This window comes from Gasterosteus aculeatus, chromosome 13 (genome assembly GCF_964276395.1).
Source record: "Gasterosteus aculeatus chromosome 13, fGasAcu3.hap1.1, whole genome shotgun sequence".
Lineage (NCBI taxonomy): Eukaryota > Metazoa > Chordata > Actinopteri > Perciformes > Gasterosteidae > Gasterosteus > Gasterosteus aculeatus.
The window spans coordinates 6,417,775-6,430,511 of NC_135701.1; the positions used below are offsets into that span (position 1 = coordinate 6,417,775).

General features: G+C 47.2%; 1 protein-coding gene across 3 annotated transcripts in view; it reads right to left on the reverse strand.

The window, feature by feature from the left end:
• Positions 1-4,841: 4,841 nt before the first annotated feature.
• The window catches only part of sema6a (sema domain, transmembrane domain (TM), and cytoplasmic domain, (semaphorin) 6A), a 95,815-nt gene continuing 87,919 nt past the window's right edge, over positions 4,842-12,737 (reverse strand). For all 3 annotated transcript variants that reach the window (XM_040195443.2, XM_040195442.2, XM_040195441.2), the window contains one exon: positions 4,842-9,454. In XM_040195443.2, the coding sequence (XP_040051377.2) occupies positions 8,286-9,454 (1,169 nt within the window). In that variant the 3' untranslated portion in view covers positions 4,842-8,285. The remainder of the gene's footprint in view (positions 9,455-12,737) is intronic.

Consider the following 12,737-nt stretch of genomic DNA (forward strand, 5'->3'; position numbering starts at 1 on the left):
TTCCTCCTGCGTACATTTTGCCGCACCCTTTAATACTCTTAGAAAAGGGTGTTTTTTTACTAACTGTATACATATACATGTGTATGTGCGATGCTCTGACCGAGCCGATCGTAGCTCTGAACTGTCACTTTCAAAACAGCGGCCGTGTTTAAAGAAAATGCCCTGAAACCATGAGTTGTATTTCCCCGTTCAGCAGAGAAACCAGGTCACAGATTGTTGTGGCGTACAGTTGATTTGCGTCTTCTCTCAGGTTTTTTGAACTATGTTTTGTCAAGGCCTCTTGGCAAACTTGGTTTCTCCACACAGGCACAGTTTCTCAGGATTATCCTTTCACCACTGGCTATATCAGCCAGTTAGAGCCGTATGCGCTGTGTGTGTGTGTGTGTGTGTGTGAGTGTGAGCTGGACTTTTCTCTCTTAGTGATAGGCCTCTGCATTATATTTTGAGGGTTATCTCCCCTTCTCTTATGGTCATTATGCTCTGAGACATTTTGAAGATACGTGTGTGCATGTGACCGGCAGAAGGGAAGCTATACTTCCATCCCAAGTCCCCCGAGCTTCCCTCCAACATCCCCCATGGGCTTTGTTTTGATCCCCTCGCCAGTCGTTCTCCTCAGCCACCTCTTAAGCCCCCGTGCACACTGTGATGTGTGTGTGTGTGTGTGTGTGTGTGTGTGTGGGCACAGGGATGCATGCACAGTTCCCCCTTAAGCCTTTTGTGCTCCAAATTTACACCGTGTTGCCCTTATTCCCATTGCCAATTTCTCCCGTGCTCGCCGGTCTATGTATGCGGCGCGGGGCTTATAATGGCAGACCGAGGCTTGGCTCTGCTTCCTGCTCGCTCTGCCATCAGAAGTCCCCGAGGTATTCTGCTCTTGCTGCCTCTTCACAGCCCAAGGCTTTTTTTCATTTTTTTTCTTCTTTAAGTATTCAAGATCGTAGCTCTCGCCCTCCTTCCTGTGAATCCTCGTTGAGAAGCTTCTGCTGGAGTTCTTCTGAGGAGTTTGAGCTGAGCGATGCCCTGGAAATTGTACAAGAATAGGTTGTTACTGTAGAGTCAGCGTGCTTATGCTTCCAGTCAGTCATATCATAACCACTAGGGAACATTTGAAGGGTTTCTTATTATGACATGATGAAACAAAGGCAGCTTTCTCTCTAATGTAATGTTAAAAGTGACACACATTTGGCATCTTGAATGAATACGGCCGTTCAAATTCCAAGAAAGATGCACAAAGGTACACTTACATAATCATGCAAACACAATGGTTTGCTTCACTGTGTTTAATCTGAACAATTTTGCTCAGCGATGAAAGTCCCTCTCCCCATTTTAATCTCTTTGGATTTTACATTTGTCTTTTCTCTGTGAGGCTGCCGGGCTTCATGACTCAACAGCGGCATTGAGGCGCAAGTCATTGTCTACACCCATACCGGCCTCTTCACTTCACAACAAGGCCACCTAAATGCCTTATGAGTGCATTTCGTGCAGTTTAGGTGCTCGGACGTGTCAATGTATTTCCATCAAGGATAACACGTCTCCAGCGGGCCTTTATGTATTTGTCAGGTGTGGTTACAATGACGCTGTGCAACTTAAATCCTGTACTTTCTTTGATAAAACGGTAAATAGTATGTTGGGCCGCATTAAGAGCAACAATGGGCTGTCCATCTTCCCCCCAGTCAGGATTTCTGAAAGTAGTGGATATGATTTAAAGCTCAGATGTACTTATCACATGACACGTTAACGACAAACGAACCAACATGGGGAACGGCCATTAGGAGGTCTATTGACCTCCATTAATGACTCCCAAAGAGCCATTTTCATTCCCACGGGACACACGACTGAGCAGCGTGTTGATGTGTGAGCCCTCCACATTTCCTGCTGTATTTAAGTCAATGCAGGTTTTTTTTTTTTTTCAACAAAGCATCTAACCGCCTTTTACTGCTGCAGTGTCTCTTTCTCTTGTGTGTTTTCCCGTAGCACAGCAGACATTTGTTTTCTTTTTTTTATAGCAGAAATGGAGTCTGTGCCACTAAGAGCAGTGTGGTATCAGTATCAGTGCGTGGATAATGATTGCTGGATGGGACTGCGGGGATTAGCGCATGGCTAAGCTTGTTTTGACCACAGATTGCAGGGCACTTGAAATGAGCACTGCAGGGCCACGGCCAGAGTGGATTAGAGTTTTGCTGGACTGGGGGGGGTGCATGAATGACGGTTGGCTTGAGAGCTTAATGCCTGACTGACTGGGTTAGCTGGTTAGCTGGTTAGCTGGCCCGCCTGGCGGGTGGCAGCCGGGGTTGTTTGGATGTCTGGCAGGCGGCCCTCTGGCAGGGACAAGAGCCATCCAGCTCCTGGATAGACGAAATGTCGGGTCACGAGAGGGACTGCTGCCCATTTACTGTGGAGGGATTTGCAGCGTACGGTGTTCCTACAGCAACTGCTAATCAAAGAGCAACTCTCCTCTAGCTTACTGGATGCATTAAGGTATTAGTGCATGAAGCCAGAAAAGCACAGCAGCAATGCAGCTGTCCCTTTTGGACAGTTGGCATCAGGCACTCCTTCACTGGCAGGTTTCTCTCTCCGGCACTCAGTTTGGACTGAGACGCTTTGCTGAATAGATATACTGCTGATCGATTCCAATACAATCCAGTTTTTGCAATGGTTATAGTTACCAGGTACGTTTAGACGTGTTGATTTCCCTTTCATGGTCATGTTAGAAGCTGTAGTTCCTGCTGCCAGATTGCATAGCGTTGTACTGTGAGGGGTTTCTCCTATTTAGTCTCACCTCATTGATATATTCAGGACATAACAATGCAACACAATGTCCTTTGGTTGTGCAACCAGGCTACACAGGATCATTTATCCCTATCAACTACGTATTTAATATACAATGGGAAACTCACATAAACGCCGGCTAAAGCAACATAAACTACATTTATGTATCCCATGATGACTGGAAACTTATTCAGTAGTGGACGTACTGAGAGTAACCTGTATTTAAATAACATAATAGTGTTCTGTACCCACACACCAAGGTTGTTCAGTACTTAAAGCAAAATGTAGAATATTAATACATTTTACTCTGTATACTAACAACTGTAAATACTTTAGAGAAACATGATATCTAGTGTCTAACTAAAGCTGAAACAATGAAACCACTCAGTTACATTACGTGAGTTTTGTGATTGGATTAGCATTGATTCGGATTAAGTTTCATGCTCTGGATAACTTGCATGTGTTTCTGCCCTGAGTGCCACGTTACCTTTATCTCTGGATCGCCCCCCCACCCTGCATGCACACAAAGAATTAAGGTTCTGATGCTTTGACCCTTAAACACCGGCGTTTGAAGCTGCACTCTGACTGACTCTGTGATTAAAACCGCCGGATAGCATTGTTCACTCGTCATGTCGGGAAAGATTTAGTGGTGAATATCTGAATCCTGATCTGTGAGTAGTACAACAACACACGGGTGCCTGAATGGAGACCGAACAATGCGGCATTGTGGGGGCAGCGACAGGCCTCGTTAGCTGCACCACATCCTGGTTATCTGATCTCCACGCGCCGTCTGACTTGTACCAACGCAACGTCTGACTCACCTCGGGGCTCAAAGGGTTGAGCTGTCAACCTACACGTCGGTGATACCAAGGCTGTGCTAACCTGTGAAACTAAAGACGTTTATTTGACCTCGGAGCTGTTCCGGTCAGGAGCGCGGATGGTGGTGTTTTTTTTAAGATCTTTATCCAGTCGTAGCGTAGCAATGTGGGACAAACAGGGATTCTTTGACATGGTCATTGTTATCACTCGCTCTGCATACCTCACTTTTAGTTTTTAGTTTTTTTTGTCATATCCCTGTTCAGTTCATGGGGGACAAATCTGATTTAAATTGGTTCAGTGACTTGAAATTGAGGTGACTGTCGGCTCAAGCGACACATGACACAGTGACGCCGGACTGAGACCTGAAAACCAGGAAATGAGTTGGCAACAAGTGCGATGTGAACTTCGCCGGCGGGGTTTGGCTTACAAAAATACTCCTGGCGACCTGTAATGATCCCTTTGCCAGAATCTCTGTGGCCGTTTAGGTGTTATAGTTTCAAAATGTTAATTGAAAGGAACTTAAGCCGGTTAAAAAGAAGTTCTACAAACAGAATTGGCATATTTTCATCCGGTAAGGAGTTAAATGTGTTGCTTGTTCACTATAAACAAACTGAAAAAAAGAACGATCAGTCATATTTTTGGAACTCTTCCTTTCATTACAATCGTCTTCACAATAGTTTATTGATTTCCTCAATGGGGTTAAATGGATTAGCTCAAACGTTCACTACACTTCTCTTAATGCCTCTGGGGAGTGTTGCGTTATAAGAGGTGATTTAGAAGGCCTCTCGTACCAGACCCCCAACAGAAAGATCTCCATCAAACTGTTTGCTCCAATTAACTGACTGGATGAGTCGTACACTGGAGGCCTCTCCTCTCCCCTCTGCTCGTATTTTCACATATTTGATGTAAAGATAAAGAAAGAATTTTCCCTTCAGTTTAAACCACTTCAATCCACTCGGACGTGGTTTTTATCAGAAGTAGAACTCCATTCTGAGGAAAAGTTTCTTGCATCTCGAGGGGTTTGCGAAGGTTCTAAAAACAAAAGAAAAGTGAACTTGAGGTAAAACATAAAGTAAAATACTTCCCGTAAATCAGCTTCTCAATTGAAAGAACCTTTCATGTCCTGTGCATAACTCAAAGTCAGTTTTCCCTAAATAGTATTGCGCAAAATTCAACAATTAAAGATGTTCCAAGTACAAAGATAACCCACCTGAGGCGGAGAAACCAGTGGAAAAAGTCAAGGACATATTACATCACGTCATGACAAGAATTTTATTTCCTTTTTTTTTTTTTTATTACATTTTGCATTAAATTAAAGAGTTTTTTTTCTTTACAACATACATTAAGCTGTGAATCAGATGTTAAGGAAGTGGAGAGAGTAGGGCAAAAAACTTTGTGACGTCACAATATCTTACAAGTTTACAAAGTTCAAAAAGGTTGAGAAAGAGAGTTGATTCGCATCTAATAGCAGTGTATTATAACAAGGGTGAAAGACAAAAAAGGCACACACCAAAGAACCTCACTGTCCACAGCAGCCGTCACACCTCGAAACCCCGATCCACTCGTAAAAAAAACGCTCCAATCCCGAACCGACGTCAAACATCCGACGATGCAGAAACTCTACCCGCAGCAGCGCGGCGCCTCGTGACCCGTCTGCGGCATGCTGGAGTGACCGTAGGGGCGGGACAGCTGTCTGAAGGGGACACCCGCCTCTCGCTTTGTCCCAAGCTGTTGCCCCCCCCCCTCGCTTTGCAACGTCAGCCGGCTCACACGTTCCCTCTCACGATCGCTGTGGATTGAGACATAGTTGGCTTTCCTCCATCGTGAAACAGAAACATCGCTTGACATCAAGAATACGGTTACCTATCTACACATACAACACTAAGGGAGTGCTCTGTTGATTTTAGAGGCGGGGGGGGGTGATGAATGAAAATCCTCAAGTAAACACAATAGGACGAGATTAGTCCGATTCTCGGGCCGTTCCAGGAGAGTCAGTGGAGCGAAATGAGAACTAAGCTTTCTTAAACTCGTCTTACAAAAAAGGGGGTTCAGAAATGGTGCGTTTCCACCGAGCGGTACGGTACGGGTCGGGTCGGTACCCTTTTATTTGTGTCTCCACTGCCGTACCATACCACTTTTTGGGTACCCTTCCGTTTGGGTACCTGGCACAGTTGTTTGGTACTAAAGGGTGGAGCTAGACTCACTGCAGAACGTTGGTTGGTTGAAAGAGTGTTGTCATTTGCGCGTGCCGCAAGTGTGTTTTTCCTTGCAGCATGTAGCCGTTGCTCAAACAAAGATTGTCGTCTCCTTGTGACAAACAGCCACATATGGAGAAGCAAGAACAGGATCGGCTGTATGTCCTCCGTTGTTTGCGGTTAGCTTTCAGTTTTCGCGCGATCGAATGACGTCAATCTACTTTCCGTCATATACCACGCCTATCAAGTGAGGTTATCACTACTTTCTGGAATACGCCACGCCTATCAAGTAAGGGTACTGTTGGCGGTGGAAACGCTCGCCAAATCATGGTTAACGGACCCAACCCGACCGCTCGGTGGAAACGCGCCATAAGGTACAATTCTTTTTAAATTGTTGATTTTGAAACGTCAACGTTCTCCACAGGAACCAGCCTGTTTGTGTGACGGCCTACAAGCGGGTGTGACGATGCACACAACCAAGCTAGTGGTGTGTTAGTCGTCCACCGGGTGCCTGTGTGTATCCCACGCGGTGTGTTTTCCTAGTGTTGCATTATGATCGCAGTGTACCAGAACTGGCCTCCTCGAGTAACATATGTTAATTGTTTGGTTAATCAGTCAATGGACCATCACTTCAAACCAACAGACAGCAAATAAAAAACTAAACAAAAATACCAGGACTTTAAAATCGTATAAAAAAAAATCAACAACACTCACAACGTCTTCATCGACACTGCCAGCACAACATAAAGGGCTGCTTTAAGCACATTAATGGCACAATCAGTAATGAACCACAAAGTTGTATGTGTGTGCGTGTGTGTTTGCGAGTGGTGTTTTGTGTGTGTGTGTGTGTGTGTGTGTGTGTGTGTTTGCGAGTGGTGTTTTGTGTGTGTGTGTGTGTTAGAGAGAGACAGAAAGAAGGAATTGAAGTCCTCCTTCCTCTCCTCCCTCCAGACTGTAAGCGTGTTATGTCTAGGGACCAGAAGTACAACAATAACACCTACATTCTTTAATTTGAAATTTGATCAAACCAGGGGAATATCGTGATGTAAGAAAAATAAAAAATAAGGGATTCTACGAGGAGACAAAGTCAACAGCTATTAAAGAAAACGTTGTCACTACTTTAGGGTGTAAGGCACAAATTTACATGTGGAAAAAGAAGCAGGCCAGTTGTTTTGTACTCTTCCTTTTCCCGCCTGCCCGTCGGCGTGGCATCGCCGAAGAAGAGGCGGCGGCGCCGACTTTCTGTACGCGTGGACACGCAGGCGCAGTTGCCGCATCTGCTTCTCTCTCGTTTAGCATCATGCGACAGCGAGCTTTAGACGGCACCGGTAAGCCAGTGACCAATCAGGACACACGTCACCGACTCACTCAAAAAACCACAGTGCTGATTAGGGGGGGGTTGCTCATTGGAGTCGTGAAAGGGTGAGATTGGGGAAGTCTTGCTATGTATTTTTTGTTCATGATTGGTCTAATACCTCTGGGATTCCGTTCCACGAAGGTAGAAGTCTGGCACAGTAAATAAATATCTCCTCCTCGTAGCAGAGGTCACATACATGTCGATCTGCAGGCCTCACTGAGCGCACAGTACGACCTAGCGGACCTTCAATCATCAACAAAGTTCTACGGGCTCCAGTTTAATGACTTTAAATACGTTGGTTGTTTTTTTCCTTTTCCATACACATGATTCATTAATATTAAAAGATCTCTTCTGTGTTCTCCCTTTCCTCTCTCGCTGAGCCTAGAAAGTTTAGTTTTTTCAAAAGCACTTAATAAAAATAAATACAACAAGCTATTAGTATTAACAGTCATGTTATTCAGTAACCAGAACAATAGACGGTCTCCCCCGGCCAAAGTGTTCATTCGAAAAACCCGGGCAGGACTTGATTGCTGTAACACTGAGAGGCTTCTTCACAGTTTGTGACACAACTCGGCAGAGACGTCTGTCCTTTTCAGTCCCAGCTCAGAGTGCTCGCTCGCTCACATTTGCCAGTCCTCAAGGTACTGTACAACTCTCCGGACCCCCCCCTCCTGCCCCAGTGCTGTCTGCTTGTGTGCTTTTTTTTTTTTTTTTTAATGTTATTTTTTTTACCATCGTGGAAGTCAAGTCCCGGCGGCCACAGACACGACAAACGAGAGAGCCACCGTCTGGGATGCTACAGGGCGCCGTCGCATGACGGGTCGTCTTCTGCTTCGGCAGCACGCACACACACACACGCGTGTGTGCTCACACAGTCAGCCAGAGCATGAGCTCTGTGATGGGAAACAAATGACGACAACCAGTTGTATAATATTTACATATTTATATAAAAAGAAAGTGTTTTTGTAAAAAAAAAGAAGAAAAAAATAACTGTGTCGCACTGTACTGTACACCAAAAACAAACAGACCAAAAGAACACTAAAAAGAGATGCAAGTTGTACAGTATTCCCTGTTTTTTTCCTCCCTCTCGTTCGAAAAAAACCTTTCCCTGCTGTTCACATTGGACCGACCAGAAGAGTGACTGACTATGTGCAGGAGTCACTGGACTTGACTTTTGTTGACAGTGAGACCGCGGAGGGTTTCGGGGGGACGTCGGGCTTGAGATATTTGAGGCCCGTTCGAGGCAGTGACCCGTAGGAGCTCATTCCGGGCTGCCGTGACAGAGACACGCCCTGTGCTGTCATTTGTATCGAGTCCACCCTCTGAGGCGCAGGGGGCGGCGTCTCCACGCGGTTGAAGCTGTGGTGCCTCGCCAAATGGGAGGAGTTGGACGAGTTGGTGTTGTGCCTCTTGAGGGCGGACGATCCGGACGATCCGGACGCGCCGGACGCCGATCCCTTCCGCAGCCCGTACACCGATGAGTGGACCTCCAGGCGCTTGCCCATCTGCGGGACGGCCGGGGGGACGGTGAGCGAGGCCTCTCGTTGGGGCACGCGCGGCGGCATCACCCCGTCCGGATCCACCATGCTGAGGCCGTGACAGGGGCCCTTGACCGTCTTGTACTCCAGGGTGGCCCCCTGGTCGTCCATGACGCCGTGGCCCATGCCGAGGTCGCTGTGGTGGGGCTGCTCCACGTACTCATGCTGGTAGGACTGCTGGTGCTGCTGCAGGTGAGGCTGGAGCTGGTGCTGATGCTGCGGCAGAGGCAGGACCACCACGCTGGGGATGTGGCCCGGCGAGGCCCTCAGGGGCAGGTCCGTGGAGATGACGGGCGAACCCATGGGCGGCATGTCCTTGGTGCAGGCGTTGATGAGGTTCTGGTTCCTTTCCCACTCGCGGCTGCCCCTGCTGGGTTTGCGACGCGGCTGCATGGGGGTGGACTCGGGCGTCGGCAGGGCAGTGAGGTCCAGGTGGTGCTGGTCGGCTTTTATCAGCATCTTCCCGTTGGCCGTCAGCCTCCCGTTGTGCATCAGAGGGGTGAGGATGGCCTCGGGGCGTCCGTCTTTGGCCTGCGTCTCGAACAGGCCCGTCAGCTTGGTCACGCTGTTCATGGAGCCCCGGCGGAGGTGGTGGTGCGTGTCCTTTGCCTTGCGGCCCGTCAGGTCGACGTCCCGCCGCCGGTGGTCGCAGACGCAGTAGACTATGATGCCGGAGAAGATGGCGCCCATGACAAAGGCGAGGATGACGGCGATGGCCAGCAAGGTCACGGGAACGAGCTGGTCACGACCCTTCTGGTAGCTCTCACGGATCACACCTGCAGAGAGACGCGGAGACGACATTGTGACTGGCGGAGATTACACTGCTGCAGTGCGTTGTGGGAAAGGATCTCTTGGAGCTGTTGGGAGAGACGCTTATTTTTAGACTAACAAAATAACATGAAACAATATTTAATTACTGTAATAAAAAATAAAAAAAGATTAGAGGTTTGAGTAATTTCATCAAAAACATGCAAATGCAGATGAGTGTATCCCATCATAAGGAATACCTTCTCAAACATTCAATATTTTGCGGAAAATCCAATTTTAGACTGAAAATGCGTTTTGGAGGGGTGATTATGTTTTACATTTTAAATCCTAGATAAAACCCTCTGCTGAAATGAAAAAAAGATGTGAGCGCTGATAAAGGGCGTCTGAAATACCCAAACCCCCTTTTCTCCTCACGGATGCAAATGGGAGACTTTTCATACATCTTGGATCCAATCTCATGAACCACAGAGAACGCATTAAAAAGCTTCTGATTAGGCATTAAATCCAATGAGCTGTATCATCAGTGTCTTGTTAAAGCGCCGCTGTCAAAAGGCACGCTGTGCTGCCGCCATATAAAAGTTAATTCAATAAATGCAGCTGCAAAGCATAGTGCTGGTGGGGGGGTCAGCATGGGGCGGGTAATAAAATGGGGTCAACAACAATCCACACACACGCGCTCACAGATGATATCGTCCACCCTGATGAATGTGGACATCTAACGCAGCACTCTGCTTGGGTTAAAGACACCGGTCCACAGCAGAGAGATCTGCAGCGTGTTCACACATGACCCGTGGTCGGCACGGATCAGTCACCGCAGACAGGGGATTAGGCAGGTGGGTTCTGTCACGTTGAAAAGCTCCCACAATGCACCGGTGTTCTCTGTGAGGTCGCTCGATTACACGTGTCTGCTCGTATGATAGCATGTATTATTCACACTACATGTGGAAGACTCCCTGGATGTGTAGAACTAAGAGCAATAATGTAGTATTCATGTGCATCAATGGTATCCAGCTTCACATACGTAGTTGTGTTGCAGTGCGTAGAATAAGCGCTGTGTGAGCGATATGAACTGTTTAACAGCTTTCAGCAATCCTTTGTATTTACCAACAGTATATCAAGCTGTCAAGGACGTATAGAACAAGAAGTATGTAGTTGTTTCACTTCATTCATGAAATTGCGTTTTAATGTCAGATTTTCACTCAAGTCACTTTTAAAAGTGAAACGGAAAAATAAATTGACCTACTGCATTGTGTAGAATATTGTTAGCTATGCAAACACAACTGCCACATGAACATTCATTGAGTTTGTTTTGTTCGCTTTTCTGACAAAAAACATGTAGCTACTCAAATCGAAACAAGCAATTGTCAACAAGGATATTGTTGCATCGGTTCTGCTTATATTAATTAATTCACTATCGTAATTCTTTTCCCAGAGAGTCAAAGAAGTGTTCCAATTTGTTCTGGAACTCCAAAAAGAAGAGGGCACAAACAAAGCGTTAGCTGCAATAAATCAGTAAAATCCTGAAGGGGAGTAATCGTGTTTAGCATTTTCATCTTCTCCGAGGACGCACTGCGATAATATCTCCTTTCTGCGTCTCCTCGGCGAGACACAACACAGACTCAGAGACAACGTGCTAATCTGTTCTCATGGAAGCAAAACCCAGACTGTCTTAAACCAACATCCATAATCCTTGCTCGCTGCAGTCATACTTCATTATGACCTAAATCGCGTAAAGCACTGAGCAATATGCCTGAGTCTCTGCTTCGACTCTGAAGCTCAACCTGGATTTAAAAAGAGAAAGAAAACTGTAACACTTCGTGTTAGTCGCTCCTCATTTATTGTTAAATACAAGCAAAACGTTCCTCTCTAGCGGAGTGCTGACAAAACGCAGCCGTAGCTCATTAAGTGTTAAACAAAAGGTTTGGGGAAAAATGTCTTTCCCGTGGCCAAATGTTCTCTTATCAAGGACGGGCCCTGCTGTGCAGATAGCGTGAGACGAGCTTTCTGCAGTGAAGCATTAAGGGTCAACCCAAACAGCCGGGCCTGTCCTGCTCCCAATCTCAAGCCTCCTGACAACCACAGAGGTACTTCTCCCGGCTGCCATCTTTCATTTTCTCTTTTCCTTTCCTTTCCTCCCGCATCTCTTCTTTGTAGAAACAACAAATCACTTCTCAGACTTTCTCCGTGTTTCTTTCTTCGCGCTGTTCGGGGCCTCCCGAGCGGCGAGCGTTCCATTCAGCGCCCAAAGGGCTTAAATTAGAACCTGGCGCCCTTTGTGAGTCGTCGTCCTTTCGCTGTGACCACACAACGCTGGCGTAGCAGCTGAGTCGGAACTGTTCGAATGTATCGCCGCTGAATGTCAGAGCTCGTCGACCGGGGATTCGTGTTTTTCATTGAATGTCGACGACGGAGGGCAGCGAGGCCGAGCGCTCGTCCGTTCCGGTGCAAAGACCGCGGCGCCACGTCTTTGTCTCGGACTACGTGTGCGGGAGCCGACGCCAAAGCCCCTTTTTTACCTGCACCGCATGGCTCTTCCTGTCTGCTTCTTAAAAAAAAACCCTCTTCCTTTCTTTTTTTTCCTCCCCTTCCATCCATCACTCACGTGCTTCTCGCTCACACACACACACACACACACTTCCGGATGGTACTTAGCCAGAGGCCTTTGGGTAAAGCGCATAAGAAAGAAAAAGAGGAAACGTTTCGTGTGTGGAGTTGTTTCTCGCATCACATCGGAGAGAATGAACGCAGCCACGGAGGACGCCTTGTTGAACCACAGCACTTCAGGCTGACACGCCGAGCTCGCGATGTTCCTGCTTTTTTCTCCGGCCCCGTCGTTGCGACCCAGGCAAAACCTCTCAACAGCGTGACCTTGGGAAGTATCAGTGTTGCTTTGACCCGCGGCCCCTCCTGCTCGGGTCCCGTCTCAGCGAGGTCCTGCAACTCTCGCCTTCAGCCCCAGAACGAATATAAATATCCCAACGCCTCGGGCCTCAGCATTCAGATACTAAACACATATCTCAGACACGCTGATTCTCCGTGTCAAAACAGTTGATTGTGAAACGGGGACATTGTAATTGCTGTGGCTGGTCTCTCTCTCTCCCCCCATACACTCGTTTTAATCTCCTCAGAAGCACCAACTGACTCGAGCCCACAGGGCCCGTCTTTGTGCTGGTGTTGGGGAATCTTCAAAGGTAGTTAAACATCACAGAGAGGTCACGGCGAGGCCCATGACCTCTGACTACAGGCCCCTGACACAAAGACACTGTCTGCGGAGCGATAGGAATCTTAATC